The 21597-nt window shown below is 37.6% G+C and overlaps 3 protein-coding genes across 3 annotated transcripts; 1 reads left to right on the top strand and 2 right to left on the bottom strand.

The window, feature by feature from the left end:
* LOC311182548 (olfactory receptor 52E8) lies at window positions 1-1019 on the top strand (the record flags this gene model as incomplete). Its single annotated transcript, XM_084251418.1, has 1 exon — window positions 1-1019. Exon 1 carries the CDS (start codon window positions 93-95, stop codon window positions 1017-1019), a length of 927 nt encoding a protein of 308 aa, XP_084107544.1. The 5' UTR covers window positions 1-92.
* Window positions 1020-6821: 5802 nt separating this feature from the next.
* Window positions 6822-7788, bottom strand: LOC311182150 (olfactory receptor 52N2-like; the record flags this gene model as incomplete). The annotated part of the gene is given in 2 exon segments (XM_084250748.1): window positions 6822-6929; window positions 6931-7788. Coding segments are annotated over 2 exon segments (966 nt in total).
* An 8316-nt stretch (window positions 7789-16104) lies between these two features.
* Window positions 16105-17060, bottom strand: LOC311182240 (olfactory receptor 52N2-like; the record flags this gene model as incomplete). Its single annotated transcript, XM_084250899.1, is given in 2 exon segments — window positions 16105-16346; window positions 16349-17060. Coding segments are annotated over 2 exon segments (954 nt in total).
* Between the last annotated feature and the right edge of the window lie 4537 nt (window positions 17061-21597).

Genomic DNA, 21597 nt, shown 5'->3' on the forward strand with positions numbered 1-21597 from the left:
CCAGGAATCTGAACAAAGAGAAATGGAGCAAGTGTCACTGATGGGAAGGCAGTAGTCACCGCTCCCCACAACAGCTGACTGTGGCAGAAAGAATGTCTTCACCTAACGAAACCCAGTTCCATCCTTCTTCATTCCTCCTCTTGGGTATCCCAGGCCTGGAAGGTATGCATGTCTGGATTGGATTCCCCTTTTTCTTTGTGTATGTTGTTGCACTCCTGGGCAATAGTCTTGTCTTGTTCGTCATCCAGACTGAACGTAGTCTCCACGAGCCCATGTACTACTTCCTGGCCATGTTGGACTCTATTGACTTGGGCTTATCCACAGCCACCATCCCCAAAATGCTGGGCATCTTCTGGTTCAACTTAAGGGATATTTGGTTTGAAAGCTGTCTTTCCCAGATGTTCTTCATCCATTTCTTAACTGCCATGGAGAGCATTGTGTTGGTGGCCATGGCCTTTGACCGTTACATTGCCATTTGTAAACCTCTTCGATACACGGTGATCCTCAGCAGCAAGATGATCAGTGTCATTGCAGGAGTGGCCATTCTGCGGAGCTTGTACATGGTGGTCCCACTGGTGTTTCTACTCCTGAGGCTGCCCTTCTGTGGGCATCATGTCATCCCTCATACCTACTGTGAGCACATGGGCATTGCCCGTCTGGCCTGTGCCAGCATCAGGATGAATATTCTGTTTGGCCTTGGTAACATTTCTCTCTTATTACTAGATGTGCTCCTTATTTTTCTTTCCTATGTCAGGATTCTCTACGCTGTCTTTTGCCTGCCCTCCTGGGAGGCCCGGTTCAAAGCCCTCAACACCTGTGGCTCCCACATTGGTGTGATCTTAGCCTTTTTTACACCAGCCTTTTTCTCTTTCTTGACACACCGTTTTGGACACAATGTTCCTCAGTACATACATATCCTCTTAGCTAATTTATACGTGGTTGTTCCACCAGCCCTCAATCCTGTAATCTATGGAGTCAGGACAAAACAGATTAGGGAGCGAGTTTTGAGGATTTTTTAAAAAAAAGATGGTTAACTGTTGGTAGTTTAGAAAGTCTTCCAGTTCTTATTTTCTTATATGCTCAATAGAAGGGGTGTATAATCTATAAATATTGAATGCATGGAGCAGAGGTGAATATTAACTAATGACATTTCTTTATATATAAAGTTCTGAATTTAAGGGTAATAATTTTATTGATGATGACATTATAATTTGTGAGGATTGATCATTTCTAAAAACTTTATATTTGTTTGTTAATATTTTTAAAATATTTAATATTGGGTTAATATTGGACTACATTTTCGTTTTCTTTAAAAAATCTTCCAGTTCTTATTTTCTCATATGCTCATTAGAAGGGGTGTATAATCTATAAGTATTGAATGCAGGGAGCAGAGGTGAATATTAGCAGTAATGACATTTCTTTCTATATAATCTTTTGAATTTAAAGGTAATTTTATTGATGATGATATCATTTGTAAAGATTGCATCATTTACAAAAACTTTATATTTGTTTTTTAATATTTTAAAAATATTTAATATTAGGTTAATATTGGGTTACATTGTTGTTTTCTTTATAGAAGTGTAGGATGACCCCTTCAGCAATGTTGCCACACTGCGCCCACCACCACAGAACCCATAGTCCAGCCCCATGGGCCCTTGCATTCTCCTGCTCTTTTTTCTCATCCCTCCCCTCCCCCTGCTCCCCTTCTCTGGTTGCCCGCATTGCATTCCGCAGTCAGTTTTCAAGGGTTAGTTCTTGCCAGGAGATTATATTTGTATTGTTTGATCAAGGTAGCTCCATAAAGTCACTATACTCCCAAGTTTTTAGATGAAGGTTTGAGTCTTAGGATGGTTAAATGATTCATCTGAAAATCCAGGTGTTAGTGGGAGGTAGATTATTAGGTCAGGGAGTTTTTGTACCAGTTTCTGAATCACCAGAGTAAATATGAAAGCAACAGAATGAAGTTTGTTTTTAAGAATAATACATAATTTTGGTGACAGGGTTCTTGAACTAATAATAATAACATGAACTCAACCTATACTATCTTAAATAATTTACTTACATTAACACGCCTACTTATTAAGTAAATTCTTTGATGTCATTACTCTTAACAATTGACTTTTGATGTAAGTAAACTGTGAATTAGGCAATTTTTTGTAACCAATTTTATATGTATTTTGGTTCTAGACACCTAGGGAAATTGGAGTAATGATTCTTGAAATTTGTCTTCCTTAATACAAAAAAAATTTCCCAAGTGTATCTTTGGTGTAAATTTGAGGAGAAAAACAATACACATTCTTTACAACCTCGGAATAAGGAAGGATTTTAAAATAACACTCAAGTACAAACGTATTCATGCAAACAATATTGGAAATTTATCAAACACTCACATTAAAATTATGAACTGTTTTCATCAAATATACCATTAACAGAGAGACTAGGTGGACCAAATGACTTGATTATGAATTAAAGAGAGGACTCCTGTAAATTGGTAAGAAAAAGGAACATCACCACATAGAAGGACTGGCTTACATAGGGATTTTGCAAAAGAAGTTTACATGGATTTCTAGTAAATTTCAAAAGGATGTTCTACTTCTAGTTATAAGGGAGATACATTTAAAATCACTAATAGAGAGTTGAGGAAAACTTTTTCCATCCCCTACAAAATTAAATTAAAATTTTAATTACAAAATTTAATTTCATTTCCTCCAAAATTTAATTGCAAAAATTAAAACAATTATGAGTCAGAAGTATACTGATTAACATAAAAAACATTCATAGTGTGTAATGAAATAAAATAAGGGCTATAAGGATTAACAGTTCAAATGTAAACATTAGTCAGATATGGATCTTTTTCACTCTTTGCTTAGTTGGCATTTATCTTTTTCCACTTTGAGGTGGCAATTTCTTTCTCACCTTGCTTAACTTGGGTTCCTGGTGATAGGTTTTCATTGCACCAACCAAGTGATAGACATTCATCTCAGAGTTTAACACACACCAGAAAAAAATCAGGTAAATATTTGTTCTATGACAGAGTGGGGAAGGAGCCCAGTGATGTATGGTAGTGACTGTGCATGCTCTGGTGGTGGGTGCACTATGGTAATAGCCTGGGAAGGGGGGTGGACCCTATAATTCCAAAATACAAACAACAATACAAACCAATGTTACTTTAATATAAAAAAATACTTTCCATAATTTAATGTATACAAATGTTAATTTTTAATAATGTATCCCTGAAACTGATATGATGTTGTAAGCCACTATCACCACTTTTTATACTCTTAAATACAATAGTAGAAACTTTCAATACATTAAAAAGCAATGGAACTGGAGGCAGAAGAAACCTAACATGCCTGGTTTTAAAACCACTAATACTGCTCTCTGGTTTGCTATTTCAATTCTCAAATTAAAATTTTCCATTAAAAAAAAGATTCGTTCTGTGCTCATAATGCTAAAATCCTAAAGTGTAAGGGTTGTGAAGGGCATTCAATAAGCAGTAAACATAATAAAGGTAAAATTTACTGTAAAATAGAAAGAAATACATGCTATAAAAATGAAAGCAGGACCATGAAAATTGAGAGTACTAGAATACATTTTAAAATATGGTGGATAGGGTGGACCTCAGATACAGTCACACTTGCACAAAGAATTGACATCACATCCATAGTAGAAGCAAATCCAGAAGATACAGTATGGACTGTTTGGCTGCTAAAATTTATCTTCAGGCTCTTGGTAATAGTCATCTGTTAGGATTAATTAGAAAAGTAATAAAGTTTGTCATGTAACTGTGAACTTGTGAAATAATGTGTGGTTCCTTTAAGAACTTGATGCTATGCTTGTGTATTTTTATAAGGAGTTTTGTTAAAAAAAATAATTTGAACTAGTGCAGCTCATCATCAGGGAAATCTTCACCATCCCAGTGATAAAGACTATGCTTCAAACTCTTGAGTTTTTAACCTTATAGAAAAGTAGTTCAAGGAGAAATAAAAGTAGTTTAAGGAGTACAAGATCAAAGACTAGGGAACCAGATAACCTAGGTTTAAATCAGCCTCTGTCATTTGCTGACTTTGTAACTTTTATTGAGTAATTAACGTCTCTGTGGTGAAGTATGTGGTTCAGTATACAAACCCAGCAGAAAATAGTATCATACTCACAGTCGTTTTTAAGATCCAGTGAATATACATGAGGAAGTAACTGGAAAGTGGACACTACTCCTGTTTGTTATTATTTTTGTGGTTGTTATTATTTTCTTGAAAACCATTTTCTGTGGGGGAAAAACTACCTTTTGAAAGAAAGCAACTATGGAGGAAGACATAAGGAATCTAGAGTAGATACCGAAGAAGTGAGTGAAAATTAAGAAAATGGGGTTTCTGTGAAAGAAAGAAGAAAAGGGAGGGAAAAGTTGGGGGAGATAGGACTTAAGAGACAGAGATTATGCTGGAGATGTGAGCAGTCTAAGAAAGCGACAGAGGGCCTGTTTTAGGGGCAATGGTAATTGGCACCATATGGCTCAAAAGCAAGAGCCATGCTGAATATTACTGGGGTCACACCAATGCTCCCAGCTCAGGACCTGGCCTCTAGTTGTCTTTCCAGCCACGTCCCTTGTTCTTCCCTTCTCTCTTACCCTCCAATTATCCAAAAACATTTGTAGGCGCAAACTTTCTTCTGTTTGCCTTAATATTTTATGGAATTGTTTCATTTTCACCAAATAATTCCCATTTGCTTTTCTCTTAATAATTCAAAAGTTGGGGCCTCTCTGGTGGCTCAGCGGTTAAAGACAGAGCTATCACGCTATTGGCAGCCACGGCCTGGGTTTGATCCCGGGCCAGGGAGCTACCATGGCTCAGTAGACCTCTACTGACTTGCCTGCTGCTCCCCTTAGCAGTTTATTTTAGTAGATCCACCTGTTCTGCTCCACACTCTGTCTCTGGTGAATCTTCTCAAGCCCCTGACATCTGGCCTATACCCCAGTTCTTATATGCATAAATAATCTTCAAAAAATAAATAAATCTTTAAAAAATTCAAGAGTTATATGCTACCTTTCTGTGAAATCTTTACTTCATACTTTGATAGCTATTGATAATGAATCGGTTATCATGAATTTTGCAATAATATTTTGTAAAATTACTTTGGTATCATTTTGTAACAATGAGTCCCTTGCATTTTATAACCTCTATTTAATTAGAAATTCATTCGTGTTTTTGCATTCATTTATATTTTTGAATGTATCAGAAGGAGTCAGTCACATAGAAGGTGTCTAGAAAAACTTGTTGACTGACATTGCTGGCATGTTTGTAGAACTCAATAAAATCTCATTTTAAACCTACTTTTTATTGTCTGTATGATTAAAAAGATTTCCCCTTAAACTATGATGTTCAGAATTAATCTAAGTTGAAGCTTAGAGGTCATGGCAATGATGTCAACTCCAACTTATTAAGTGGGTGCATATATCAGAACTGATGCTAAGTGCTTTCTTTACATTTAATCAGCCAAATAAATATTTGTGGTCAGTTTTCTTTCCCACCTTTGATGAAAAGGTATGAACGCTGAAGTTTAAAGAGATGAGTCTGCCAAAAACTAGTGGCTAGAAATTTAAAAGGCACAAAAACTTAAAGTCTGGAACTGAATTCAAAGCTCATGTCTCCCCAACTCTGTCTTATTTGTTTTTTTCCTCTCGCCATACTGCTTTATTTTTAAAATTACCTCCTTTTATATCCATTTATGTTTTCTCTTATGTTTCTCTGGCCAAGTTTATATTATAAGTTATCTGAGGACAGAGGCTATCACATTCAACCGTTGTTCATTAAACCCAAAGTATGACCAATAATATGACCTAAATCACTGTCTCAATAATAATGAGTGAATAAATGAGTGAATGAATTATGGAACATGTTAGCGATTTAGTCAATGCTTTTGCCCATTTAATTGATAATTTCACAATTACATTTTTAGTTTCAATTTAAATGGAGAATATAAATTGATGAAATGTATTAAATGAAATGTAGAATCTAATATTTAAAAAAAACCTATGTAGTCAGTAATTTAAATTGGGAGATTTCACAAAACATCTAAATCCAACTTGCCTTAAAAAATATTGGGAAATGGGCCTCCCCTGGTGGCGCAGCTGTTGAGCGCTGGGCTGCAAAGCTGCCCGCAGCCTCTGCAGCGCTGGTTCGATCCCTGACCACTGGGTGAGGGTCTCCATGGCCCGCAGACCTCTCCTGCCGCCCACTGCTCCCCTCAGCAGTGTATTTCAGCCCATCTGCCTGTTCTGTTCCCTGCTCTGGTGAATTCTCTCACCGTCCTGCACTTCTGACTGTACCCAGTGCTTGCATAAATAAATAAATCTTTAAAAAAAAAATTGGAAAATATTGTGACAGTGGGCCCACGGTTATTGTGACATAACCCCATGGTGACAATGTGCTTGATTTGAGTCGAATTTGCCATTTTTAGAGAAGATGTCTTGTGTTCTTGCTTCACATCATCACAATCTCTTCTTACACATCAGGCATCCATGGACAACAGGACCTCATTTTGTTCCTGTTTGCTCTTATTAGACATATGAGTATATAAGCCACTATGTAAAACATAAAATCTATAAGGAATGGGTATGTTACTTCTTTATTCTGCATTCTTTTCCTTGGCAGACTTTTACATGGAGAAAACATTTCATAATATATACACGCAATGGCCTCAGAACATCTACACATTAAAGGGAATCCTGTTTGCAACAACATTTTACTCGTATGTTTTGCAAATTTCTCTGCACTACTTTTAAAAAACTATTTCCTTCTCTCCAAGTGATATCTCCACTTTATGATCTATTTGTCTTGGGTAATGATAATCTTGTCTCCAAGTAAAAATCTGATCACACTTTCCCGAATCTGTTTGGTCTTGACACCATAAACAATTGGGTTCATTGTGGGGGGGTAGTAGCAGATACAGGTTGGCCACAATGATGTGTATGTGGTGGGGGATACTGTGCTCTCCAAATCGATGGGTGAAAAAAGTGAAAAAAGCTGGGATGTAAGTGATGACAATGGCACAGATATGAGATGTGCAGGTGCTGAAGGCTTTGTGACGGGCATCTGCCGATGACAGGCTCACCACAGCTCTCAAGATCATAGTGTAAGACACAGAAATGCAGAAGATGTCAAAGCCCCCAATCAGGAGGGCTGTCAAGAGACCATAGATGGCATTGGCCTTGAAATTGCCACAGGACACCTTGGCCACAGACATGTGGTCGCAGTAGGTGTGAGGAATGAAGTTGCCCCGGCAATAGGGCAGGCGCTTGGTGAGGAAGGTGAAGGGGATGATGAGCATCACACCCCTCAGGAAAGTGGCAAGACCAGCCTTGGTGATGACAGGGCTGGTCAGTATGGTGGAGTAGCGCAGAGGGTAGCAGATGGCCACGTAGCGGTCCAGGGCCATGAGCATGAGCACCCCAGACTCCATGCCTGTCAGAGTGTGGACAAAAAACATCTGGGCCAGGCAGGCATGAAAGTCAATCTCCTTGAGGTTGAACCAGAATATGCACAGCATGTTGGGGACAGTGGTGGTGCACAGGGTGATGTCAGTGAAGGAGAGCAGGGCCAGGAAGTAGTACATGGGCCGGTGCAGGGCCTCCTCATGGATGATGAGGTAGATGAGCCCACAGTTGCCCACAACAGCGATGATGTACATGAAGCAGAATGGCAGGGAGATCCAGACATGTGCGGCCTCCAGCCCAGGGATCCCATTCAAGATGAAGAATGTGGGTGTCAGGCTGGAGCTGTTGGCCCCAGACATGATGGCTGCCAGGCAGGGAGCATTTCACATTCTTTAGAAGTGATGGTTTTCTGAACAAGAGAATAATTCACATTTAAGTAGAGAATGTAATGCAAAAAAAATTGGAATGAGAAACGTTGATTAAGTTCCACTAGAATCACATTGTCTAGCAGCAGTTTCCATCCAGCTCTGGTTCTTATCTAGTATGTGATATTAACAAGATATTTAGCCAGTTTATGCCTCAGTTTTCTTACTATATAATGAAGACAATATTTGTGCCAACCTCAGAAAGTTGTCAGGAATATTCAATAAGGTGATTTACAAAACATACTAAAACTATGCATGGTAACTAATGCATGCCCTGTAAATGTCAGCAGTAATACTACTGTTGTTATTAGTATTGTTATGATTTCCTACCACAATATAAAGCATCCAATGAGATCCAATTTACCTTGATTAATGTAAAATCTAATGACACCTCTCAGTTATCCTGTAATTCAAATATCATCGTGTACTTTGGAATGGGAAAGGTTGTATGAGATTTTGAAAGTTTTATGTTGGGTGACTGAAAAGTGAAATTTAGAAAACAAATGTTAGCTACTCAGACCTCCAAGAGATTAAAACATATTCTTACATTTTAGACAGAAAATCTAAAATTTCAACCTCAAATGCAATGCAGAAATTTCTCATCAAACAAAATCCCTGATGTCTGCTTCCTTCTGCAGGAGCCAGATAGCACTAGAGTCACAAGACTGAAAAGAAAAGAATCAGATATTGGAATCTCATTAAAGGGAGACCATCTGCCTCTGGACATCTGAGTTTTAAACTAAAACTGATCACCCACCATAGAAATCTCAGGCTTTTCAGAATGCACATAATGTAATGAATAGATTCCTACATTTTAAATCATTAAACAGAGATATAAACTCAGTCAGTTATTTTCCTCCTCTTCAGTAAAGTAATTCTCTTTACACTCTTTCTACCGGATGAGTCTCAAAACTGCCCTTAAGCTTCGCTATTGAAAGAACTATTTTTAAACTAAGAATAGCTACAAAAGAAGGAAAACTAGACAATAGAGAGTGTCTGCTCTCTGAAAATATGAACAGTTTTATTGCATGCTCAGGTAAAAGACGTGAACACTTAAGACTTCACAAGTTGGCCATACTAACTGGCTATATGAACTTCAGCAAGTCTCAAACCTTTCTTTGGACAATTTTTATGAGCTTTTAAAATGGTATAATAATGGTACATATTGTATAGGTGCTTGAGTAATCAAGTAAGAATTAATCTTTCAAGTACTTCTTGGCATCTAGTAGGTAATCACATGTTATCTATTATAATGTCCAATAATTGTGAGAATATTTGCTATAACATAGGAAATTTGTGACAGACACCTATTGATTGTTTTCTGCATGCCTAGTATCACTCTAGTTTCTCGGGACGTGTTAGCGAATCAAACAGACAAAATCCTCTCCACTCATGGAGCTAATATTTCAATGGGAATTGATTCCTACATTCAAACTTATAATAATGCCATGCACTGTTATTATATCTATTTTATATGAGGACATTTATGTGCAGTGCAATTCAATAACATGTCTAAGTACACAAAAATTAAAAACTGGTAGAACCAAAATTCTAATCCGAGATTGACTTTGTAGTCATGTGTTTGATCAACCTGTATCTTTTGTCCTAACTCACTCATTCTAATAGTGAGGAATAATTGCACAAACTAGCATTGCTAGTTTAAACAAGTCATGCTGGTAAAGGGGAAGCTTATTTTTAATAGTATATTAAGGGAGCAAAAGAACATACAGTCATAGGTAAGCATAGACACACACACACACATAAACACACACACACACAAAGTCATTCTTCAGCTAAGGACCTCTTTACAGAGAGAAACTACTTGTGGCAGAAAACCCATCTGAGAGATAGACTCCTATTATTTGGTTTATTCACATAGACACAACATGACACAACATGACATCTAATAAGGACTGAAGTCTAATAAGGACATCTAATAAGGACTGAAGTCTGCACTTGAATTGTGAATTCCTTTCATACCTCCTACAATTCAAGTGCAGACTTCAGTTACTTTCCACTTATAACAAAGACCATTCTTAGTGGAAGTAATTAAGCGTACACATATCCATTAATTAAGGCAAAAACTTTCATTTTCCTCCCACTGAACTCTCTATTGTTAGACTTATCTTCAATGAATTACAGGGTAGTTCTGAATTTGTTACACAGTTAGGGGAGTGCTGTTTTCTCTTTTTAGTCTACAAATGGTCATCTATTCTACTTGGAATCAAAAATAAATACTGAGCTTCTAATCAACCACATCTTGTATTTCTTGTACTACAAACTTTGCATTTTAGGAAAGCATTAGTCCTTGGGAATAAGCCAGCCTCACCTCAGTGTTAGCAAAGACTAGATTCCTGGACATGACTGAGACTTTTGAGCGATAAAGATCTCTACAACAACCAGGTTACCCCTATATATAGTATCTCTGTACCCTCTGAGGAGTCTCCATAGTTGAGTATCTAAACCTGATTGGGTGTCCTCAATTGACATCTCAGAGGGCCTTAGTTAAAGATTCTTTGGACTTGAGATTAGTTCTATATTTATCAAGTTTTAAAGATAAAGCAAAACCACAAAACAATAAAAGTACTAAACTTAACTATCTTCCCCTAGGTGTGGATTCTGATCACATTTTAGATAGTCATAAGAATTGTTTTATTTATTTTAATTTATAAAATAATGATTTAATTATAACTATGTAGTCATAAAATTCCAGAAATGTGTTAAAACTTCCATGTTGTTAATCTTACCATCTCACCACCATGGATATATATTCAATCCATGTGTATATGTGTGTTTCATGGAACTATATATGCATAAATATGTTTTATGTAATAAATATTCATATATGTTCAAATATTCATATATGTTCAAATATTCATATATGTTCAAATATACTTATGCTGTGTAGCAAAAGTTAACCTAAAAATACCATGTGATCCAGAAATCACACTTGGGTATTACCAGAGAAATGTGCAGATATTTGTTCCAAAGACATATACAAAAATATCCATAGCAGCATTATTCATAGGAGGCCACCAAAAACATCCTTCAATATCATAATAAATAAATTATTGTATATTCATGAGTTGAAATATTATTTAGGAATGAAAGTAATAACACTAATGCTTCACACAAGGATATGGAGAATTTTAAATCATTGCCTTTTAAAAGGTGAAAACAAATTGCCCCACTCTTTTGAAATTTGGTTTTGCAACATATAAAACTACATTTTATATGTATGAATACCTTTTTTTTTTTTAAAGATTTATTTATTTACTTATACATACACTGGGTGCAGTCAGAAGTGTGGGAGGTGAGAGAATTCACCAAAGCCAGAGCAGGGAGCAGAACAGGCAGAGTGATGAGAAGTACACTGCTGAGGGGAGCAGTGGGAGGCAGGAGAGGTCTGTCTCGCCATGTAGGACCCTCGCCTGGCTGCCAGGGATTGAACCGCTGCTGCAGAGGCTGCGGGTAGCTTCGCAGCCCAGTGCTCAACCGCTGCACCACTGGGGAGGCCCTGTATTACTACCCTTTAATATGTACCTCTACCCTTCCCCTCCCCTCCCCCTACCTCCTCTCCATTCTTGTTTGTCTTTTACCATTCTCATTTCTCTTTTACTTTATTTAACATGTAATGTGCTGCTTCCTTTTGACATATGAACTAAATTTGGTTTTTGATCATTATTGAAGTTTAAATATTTTTGAAATGCCTAATATAACTAATACCTTGATATACTTTTTCTTTGTATGCACTTGTATATATGCATCAATACTAAATTTAGACCTAATTTTCTTTTTAAAAAAAAAAAGATTTTATTTGTTTATTTTTGTGTTGAATTGGGGTAAAGGCCAGAGTTGTGGGGGGAGGGGTGGGTGACAGGATTCACCAGAGACAAAGTGGGGAACAGAACAGGCAGACAGACTGAAATGCACTGCTGAGAGGAGCAGTGGGCGGGTCAGGAGAGGTCTGCTGCACCATGCGGGTAGCTCTCTGGCTGGGCATAGAACTCAGGCAGCTGCAGTGGTAGCACTGAGAGTTAACCCCTAAGCTACCAGGGAAGCTGTAGACATAATTTTCTTTATGACTCTGAATACTGTTTGTTGTCCAGTCATTATGAGCTGCTTTACTAACATCAAAGGAACTTACGTTGAATCTTCACTCTCTGTTCTTAATAATTTTCTCTCAACACTTTTACCTCATCTTTGTGCACTAGATTCTATAATGCTTTCTAAGCTTTGCTGATTACTAATTTATAATAATTATTAATTCAAAAGATAACATATTTACTTTTTAATTCTATATTTACATGTTTAACATGTTTGTACTCTCCTATTTAAACTATGTTTATTCATTTGTCATGTATAATCACATCCTGTTATCCCAGCTTCTCATTTTCTAATTTGGCCATGTCATTCATTTCTGTCCTTAGATTTTCTCCCCTCTTTTTGTAGATTGTAGGGGCAGAATGGCCACTGAGCAGGTTTTCTATGACACTAGAGGACCGGGTAAAGGAGAGTCCTGGAGCCCTAGGTGGCTTTCTCAGGCTTTTATTGAGCTTTACATGCATTGCAGAGCAGGGGTGCCCAGGGGCTAGGAAGCCAGTAGGCCTCCAAGCCCCAGGCAAGTCTTCACTCCCTGCTTCTCTGGCCTTCTTTCTCCCCTTCTCTCTCCTGCCAGTCTTCTGCTTCTGCTTTTCTTGATGACTATCTCAATACTCCTCCCATGGCCCACAGAGGTAAACAACACAGCTTACAACAATGTAACAACTGCAGGTGCCCCATCAGGCAGGGCAATCCTAATAGTGGGAGGGCAGAAAAGCGTGAAAACCATTTACCCTACACAGATTATATAAAAATATGCCCATTTTTCTAGATTCCTGCTATGAGTGAGACCACCCGGTATTTTTCTTTTTCTTTCTGGTTTATTTCGCTGAGCATGATTAAGGGACCAGGAAAAAGAATAACTATAAGAAAGTAAAAATCAAAATCAACAACTATGAACCAGAGACACTCTATGAGGGTGGGGGGCGGGGAGGGGAGGGATTGGGGTCAAAATAAGGGGGTTGCAATTGTATGGGGAATATAAAAATAAAATTTATTAAAAATATATATAAAAAATAAAAATAAAAAAATAAAAAGTGTAAAAAAATAAAATAAATATTTCAAGAAAGGAAAAAAAATGCCCATTTTTAAATACTTTAAATGGTCTTTTTAATCTAACAGTAAAAATTTTATACATCCAAGATGATTTTCTTCATTTTTCTGCATAGTATTTCTTCTTTCTCTTTATCACGATTTTATAGGCTTTGTGTCTTTGTTGTCCAAGGCATTTGGATTTCCCTCTTTATTCGTTTTCAAACAGATTTAGACTTGTCTTTTCTGGAAATTTTTCATCCAAGATGGCATTTAAATATCTTTTCTTTTGCTCTCATCCAACTCATGAAGGGAGAATTGTAGGTGTTCCTACACCAACTGTCAGTTTCTAGCAAAGTTTGACCAGCCTCTCTCCTTGTTTTACCATAACTGCTAGTGTCCAACATACAATTTCTAGGTGACTGCTTCAATTAAGGTGTGTTTTACCCATATTCCCACCTATAATAATCATTAGTAAAGAACTATGGACAATATTTATTAATATAGGTCCTGCATCTTTATCCTTCCCTTTCAATACTTATTCCCAATTCTTTGTGCACATTATATTTGCAATATGCCCCAATATGTTGAAGTGGGTGTGTAGGTTTGTCTGTGGGGAGCAGGGGATTAAGACATGAATAAAATGTCAGGATGTGCACTGAGTACTCTTACTACAACACAAAGAAAATAACTGAATATATATATATATATATATGAAGACTATTGCCAGAAAATGTCTGTTTCTTTTTGAATCTATCTATAGTTACATGTGTTGCATTGATATTTCTTCAAATTATCATAGTAAGACCATTATTTTGTGCCTCTGGGCTGATGGATGTAGTTATGTTGATTGCCATTCAGACTGTGTAATTATGCAAGTTTCTAGGCTGCATGCCTTGCAAGAGCTCTCACACAAACAATGCTTTTCATGCAAATCAAAACTACCATGAGATTCCATCTTATACCAGTGAGAATGGCACATATTAAAAAAACTAGCAACAACAAATGTTGGCGAGGTTGTGGAGAAAAAGGAACTCTCCTGCACTGCTGGTGGGAGTGCAAACTGGTCCAGCCACTATGGAGAGCTGTGTGGAGATTTCTTGACCTACTAAACATAGAGCTTCCATATGATCCAGAAATTCCACTCCTAGGTATTTACCCAAAGGACACAGAAACATCAACTCCAAAGAGCACCTGCACCCCTATGTTTATAGCATCACTGTTTACAATAGCTAAGCTATAGAAACAACCCAAATGCCCAAAAATAGATGACTGGATCAAGATGATGTAGTACATATACACCATGGAATATTACTCAGCATTTAAAAAAGATAAACACATGCAATTTGCAGCAACATGGATGGCGCCGGAAGGGATCATGCTCAGCGAAATAAGCCAGAAAGAAAAAGAAAAATACAAGATGGTCTCACTCATAGCAGGAATCTAGAAAACTTAAATAAGGGACCAGGAAAATGAATAACTATAAGAAAGTGAAAATCAAAATCAACAAAAACTATGAACCAGAACCAGAGACACTTTTTGGGGGGTGGGGGCGGGGAGGGGAGGGATTGGGGTCAAAATAAGGGGGTTGCAATTGTATGGGGAATATAAAAATAAAATTTATAAAAATTAAAAAAAAAACAATGTTTTTCAAACACTGAAGTTATTTGAATCAAGTTTTTGTAGACTGTGAGTTTACATCTGCTGCCATGACTTCCCTTTTATTTTTAAAATCTTGATATATTTTAAGTTTTACTATGGTTTTGTATAATTTCAGAAATGTATTTATTACAGTATTTTCACAATTCTGGAATGTTAGGAGATTTGTGCATTCCTGTTTACAGTCAAACTCCCACCTTAGGTGGAAACCCTTGAAGTGCCAATACAGTATGATCTGATAACACTAACAATATCAATATTTAGGCTGTAATATAACTTCAGAAACTCCATATTATACATCATAGTCTTCAACATTTCTAGCAGGAAATGGCATACTTTTCTAATTACTTTCAACGGTGCATTTAATACTTAAAACTGTGCATTTCACAACTACTAGCAGTGATATGAAGTTGCCCCAAACTAGATTTTCTTAGTGTTGAAGGAGATTTAGGGAATGGAAATCAGTACCTTCAGGTTTGCCAGGGCCCAGCAGTGACCCAGGTGAAGCTTTTTAATTCTCCATATTTTGCTGCATGGGATCAGAGCTTTGTTATGGGAGACAAGGCCAATGTTTGTGAATGATTTGGATGTTATGTAAACTTGTTTTGATCAACTTCTATTTGAATTTTAATTATAGGAGAAGATTTTTGGTTGTGTTGATTGAGCTTGGAAAAAAATTCTACAAAGTCAGTTAAACCCAAATATTTATAGATTATTCTGGTGAATTCATCTGTTTTCTATTACCTTTTCACAATGATTTCTAAAACTTATTTTGTGACTGCTTCAAAAAGTATCCTTAAGAAGTTATCCCTTAAGGAATTATCCTTAAGAAGTTTTCATAGTTCTATTTCCTTATTTCCCCATTTTATTTAGACAATCTCAATACAAATATATGAACATTATTATCCTTAGTAGTGGAAATCCAATATAGCTTAGATAGACATGAGATAATTTTCATAACTGAATCAAACTCTGCAAAATTAGACAGTGAATTGTATAATGGAAATAAATGAAGTCATTAAAACAAATGTTAAAGGACTTGTAAAACAGACTGAGACTTTTTTCCTTGAGATTACCCCCAAGAACAGGTGAACCTTCAATATATTGACATAATCAAGAAGGCTTCTGTTTTTCTTTTGTCTGGTGTGCATCCCATCTGAGATTTGTTCAACCCTTAAAGCACACTAGGATTCTGAGCAATGCAATTATTTCTAAACAACCTAAACAGATTACATTGGTGCAGAATTCCTTTTAAGAGCAAGTCCTTCACATTCAGGGGATGTATTTCATATTCATTTCTATCATTGAGCTTTACAAAAAATGACTCAGCTAATTTTATAGCAGGTTTAAACAAATATTGATTCCTGCAGTAAGACCAGTTGGTTTTAAATTTATACTCAAGACGGTCTGCTAAAACGTCCTTTGTCTTTCTTTATTTATGGACATTAATTCATGAATCTATTTCAGAGTGAAGATATCTTTCTCCTTAGAAAATAGCTTGACCACACCTTCCTGGATCTGCTTGGTCTTTGCTCCATAAACAATGGGGTTCAGGGTAGGAGGCAACATCAGATAGAGGTTGGCAATAATGATATGGATATGGTGAGGAATGTTCTTTTCTCCAAAACGGTGAGTGAAAATGGTGAATAAGGCTGGGACATATGTGATGACAATAGCACAGATGTGGGATGTGCAGGTGCTTTGTGACGGGCATCTGCCAATGACAGGCTCACCACAGCCCTCAAGATCATAGTGTAAGACACAGAAATGCAGAAGATGTCAAAGCCCCCAATCAGGAGGGCTGTCAAGAGACCATAGATGGCATTGGCCTTGAAATTGCCACAGGACACCTTGGCCACAGACATGTGGTCGCAGTAGGTGTGAGGAATGAAGTTGCCCCAGCAATAGGGCAGGCGCTTGGTGAGGAAGGTGAAGGGGATGATGAGCATCACACCCCTCAGGAAAGTGGCAAGACCAGCCTTGGCGATGATGGGGCTGGTCAGGATGGTGGAGTAGCGCAGAGGGTAGCAGATGGCCACGTAGCGGTCCAGGGCCATGAGCATGAGCACCCCAGACTCCATGCCTGTCAGAGTGTGGACAAAAAACATCTGGGCCAGGCAGGCATGAAAGTCAATCTCCTTGAGGTTGAACCAGAATATGCACAGCATGTTGGGGACAGTGGTGGTGCACAGGGTGACGTCAGTGAAGGAGAGCAGGGCCAGGTAGTAGTACATGGGCCGGTGCAGGACCTCCTCATGGATGATGAGGTAGATGAGCCCACAGTTGCCCACGACAGCGATGATGTACATGAAGCAGAATGGCTGGGAGATCCAGACATGTGCGGCCTCCAGCCCAGGGATCCCATTCAAGATGAAGAATGTGGGTGTCAGGCTGGAGCTGTTGGCCCCAGACATGATGGCTGCCAGGCAGGGAGCATTTCACATTCTTCATTAGCAATTGTTTCCTGTACAGAGGAGAGTTAGGGTTTAAGACCCTATAAGAGGGAGTTTTTTGACCCATAAATACCACAATCTTTCCTTTGTTAACCAGGATATTTTGTTTTCCAGCTCCAGTTTTTAGTATATGGTGTGTATAAATTAGAGTACAGCCTTACCCTCCCCACGTCCCACTGTAACTTCCCTCACGCTCCATACCACCCTACAACACCTCTGGCACTCCACATATTCCAATGATAATAATAAAAAAGGCTGTGAACTGGGCTACAGTTGTCTTCTTCCTTTCAAAAAACTTTTTTTCTATTTTCTTCCCTTCTCTCACTTTCTTCCCTGAGTCTTGTCACTAAAATCATGTGGCTATGTTACAGAATCACACGAATCTAACTAGACCTTACTGGTAGTTTCATTTTCCAGCTTTAAAGGCCAATCAAAAATTAGTCCTGCCTTGAAGATTATGAAGAAATCTAATATTCTACATAAAATTTGCCAAGAAATCTCTGTATAACTTGCTTAAGGTGATATAATTGTTTTTGAGAAAACAAAAGTATTTACGCTTCCATGCCGTTATTTTTATAGAAATTAAGTAATATTTTTATTATGGCTTGTTTCACTCAGATATAGCATCCCTTTCCTTTTGACTTTTTTGCCCTTCCTTTTTTCCCTGCTCTCTATTCTCAATGGACTCAGGAAGCCCTGGAAGTTCTAAGTATTATTGATTGTCTATACTGCTTTAATTTAAATATTTCCTTTGTTACCTATGAACAGGTAATTGTTACAAAATATACCATATTTCTGGGTTGTTATTTCTCATGCAAGCAGTAGAAATAATATGATGACGTTTCAGGGATATTTAAAGAAAATTAAACGTTCTAGGTGGTTAAAGTACTTCTTTTAAGCTTTGGAGTCGCTGAGTCTCCTTATGTACCCAAATCAATGTCCAACACTCCCACTATCCAGCAGAAATAAATAAACACTTGCAGTGTGATGGCGTGTATTACATGGCTAGGAAGACATATGGCATGAGATCTTGTCATGTAAACATTCTAAAAATCACTGTGGCAACCACTCCTACTGGCCCAGGTACGTAAATTAACTATGGAATAAACAAAATGCAATGCACTACACATTTCAGAGACACCTGGGCTCTGGTTGCTAAGCTGGCTGTATCTCATGTAAATGATCTCCTTTATAAGGAAGTTCAGAAAAGTCACTGCATGCAGAAACCATTATTTCATACCTCTACATTAGAGAAATTTCAAGATTAAAATATTCAGTGTCCACCATCTTAAATGTGTACAGTGTGATTAAATGAATGGAATATGTGGAAAATGAGACCAAAGCCTGTGAAAATCATGTAGGAAGAAAAGAGTCTTTACCTCTTAAGTGCTTCTTGTTAAATTGCCTTTTGTTAACAGTCCCCATATATCTCCCCATACCAATCTATTCCTGTCTTAGTCAATAATGTTTTCACTTTTCCTCAAATAGGTATTTTTGAAAATTTCCCAAACTCACCTCAAAGTTAGCCACAACCAAATCCCTATGCATAGTTGAGAATCCTTATGAGTTCTTTAAAATCTGGGATGGCACCTCTTACATAGGATTTTTAGTTTCCCTGGAGAACTACTGGCAAGACATCCCAGGTGGACTGATTCCCCAAATTAGATGTCTCAGAGGCCCTCTCTTTGAAGACAATGAACTTTGTAGCTGGTGGTAATATGTCTGTATTTAATTTTGGTAGAAGAAGAAACAACAAACACATTAAGATCTAATACCTTTTCTCCAGTGATGTGGAAAATAGCATCATTTAAAAAACATTTTTGTTATAAAATAAATATATCCTTAATATAGAAAATATGAAAAATTATGGGAACATATACTAAAAGTTGAAAAATTATCTGTAATTCTAGCACAGCAGATAGCTATTCTAAAAATGTTTTTGGTATTTTAATCAGTTTATAATCATTATGCTTAACATTTTGTTTATGGATGAATTTCATACCGTATAAAATGTTCATACATTTGCTTTTCATACCTAATATTATTTTTGAAGATTTTCTCATGTCATTCTTTTTGCCTTGAAGCTGAAACTTTCAGCAGTTAAACCTTCTTCCCACCCACTGATTATATAAAATTTCATTAAGCATTTCATTAATCTCGACTATTTGTTTCTAATTGCTTTCTTTAAAAATAATTATTCTATGGCTATCTTGACTACTCTATTTGCATTACTAATTTTCCTCTCTTCAGATGATAAGAAATAGAATTAAAGTTTGTGGAATCAAAAGGTATGTGCAGGTTTTCTTTTAAAGATTTATTTATTTATGCAAACAAGAACTGGGGTATAGGCCAGAGGTGGTGGGGGGGGGGTGAGAGGATTCACCAGAGAAAGTGGGCAACAGAACAGGCAGACTGACTGAAATACACTGCTGAGGGCAGAAGCGGGAGAGTCAGGAGAGGTCTGCTGCACCATGTGGGTTGCTCCCTGGCCAGCCAGGTATCAAACCGGCACTGCAGAAGCTGTGGACAGCTTCACAGCTTTGCACTCAACCGCCTGTGCCACCAGGGAGGCCCTGTTTATTTTTGCTTATGTTTTCTTTGCTGGTGGAATCTAACATCAAACCTCTTTTCAATCGATTGAAATGGCTTTGACTCCTTATCTCAAATATAAAAATATTCAGTTCAAATTCTTTTCTCTAATTATCCCAAACAATAGTTAAGCCATCCATGTAAAATTCTGTTAATTTTTTCAGTTTTTCTATTAAACTATTTTAAGGGTTTTTTGTTTGTTTGTCTTTAGGAAACATCAGCAAAATTATTTCTCACAGTTCTGAAATCTAGGAAGTCTAAGACCAACACACTGGTAGATTCCGCTCCACTTCCAGTTCATGTTCTGCACCATTTCATTGTGTTCTCACTAGTGGAGGGGGAACGGATCTCTTTGGGGGTCTCTGTTAAAACACACCTGTTACAGGGGTCATGTGCTTTGTGTTCTCCCTATCATTCTATTTCATTTTATGTTTCCATCTTCGGTATCTCTGTACCTTTACCCATATGATCAGTGGAAATGGTTAGGTAGATAATTCTGGAGGTTCAGCTGGAGTAAGATAATTTTCACTATCCATGCCATCACCTTGTCATATCCAGGATAGTTAGAGTTTCCAGATAGTGCAACACTCTTGAAAGCAGCCAACCTGTAAAGAAGGGGCAACAAGGCAGAAGTTGGCTAACTGCACAACTGGCCAGAGATAGTAGTAATGAAGGTGTCAGGGTCATCCTGCCATGGCTTGGTCCAATTATGCTGGACTGGCAGTCCATCGGGTGTCCCTATTCATGGAAGAAAACCATTTAGAAAACATGGGGCAAAGCCCCCTGATCCTACAGCTTCTTCTTTAGTGCCGCTACCCTGGTGGAGCCAGGGATGACCAGGTGAAAACCTCATACCAGTCGATTACTATAGGCCCCATAGAGCTACAGCCTGGAGAGGCTGTGTCTGTTCTTCCCTAGACCCCTCCTCTGCAGCTTCCAGCTCTCAGATACTGTGCTTCTCACAGTGGGCAGTGAGCCCCCCTGGCACCTGCAGAGGGCCATGTTCTTGGGCCCACGCTCAAGTCCCTCCCCATGTGACCTGACTCAATGGAAGCAATAGATTAGATTTTTTTTTTTTTTTAAGGAGAAGCTTTATCTATGGTAATTTTCATTTCAAGGAAATGGCTACTGAGTGACAGAGTTCAGGGAAAGAGTGAAAAAAATTTCATGCATAGTCTTAGCTTTATTTCACCAGTTCATAAAACATAAAACACACCTGTTACAGGGTGTGCTTTGTGTTCTCCCGATCATTCTATTTCATTTTATGTTTCCATCTTCTGTATCTCTGTACCTTTACCCATATGATCAGTGGAAATGGTTAGGTAGATAATTCTGGAGGTTCAGCTGGAGTAAGATAATTTTCACTATCCATGCCATCACCTTGTCATATCCTGATACCCGTTGTTTGAAAGGAACTGTAATAAGATTACATTGATATCTGGGTGTCCGTTCTTGGTACCTAAAGTCTTAGCTCTGGAGCTAAGCAAACTGTTTGAGGCTGATGTAGGGCAGCGGTGTCCATTTTAACAAGCCCACTGAGCTCTACTGTACAGCTTAGTCTCTAAGGGAAGAGATAGAATTTGAAATGAAGTCTTTTCCCCATTTTTTCTGGCTCATTTTATTTCCTTCTTGTTGTTTTCCTTTAATTCCCTCCCTTCTCTCTCTCCCTGCATAAATCCTGAGTAGATTTTCTTTCATTACCACCTTCCTTATAATTATTTTAAATTTTTTGGTGATTTCGGTCTGTTGGCTCTAAGTTCAATTGTGAGTTGGTTTCCAGAGCTTTTTTTTTTTCCCATGAAACCCAATTTTGAGTTTGTAAGGGGAAGATGTCATAAAGTTCATTGGAGATATTACTCAGGTGACTCAAATAAATGTTATTTAATGCAATTTGCTTCTCTGGATTTTT

Source organism: Talpa europaea, assembly GCF_964194135.1.
Source record: "Talpa europaea genome assembly, chromosome: 1".
Classification (NCBI taxonomy): Eukaryota; Metazoa; Chordata; class Mammalia; order Eulipotyphla; family Talpidae; genus Talpa; species Talpa europaea.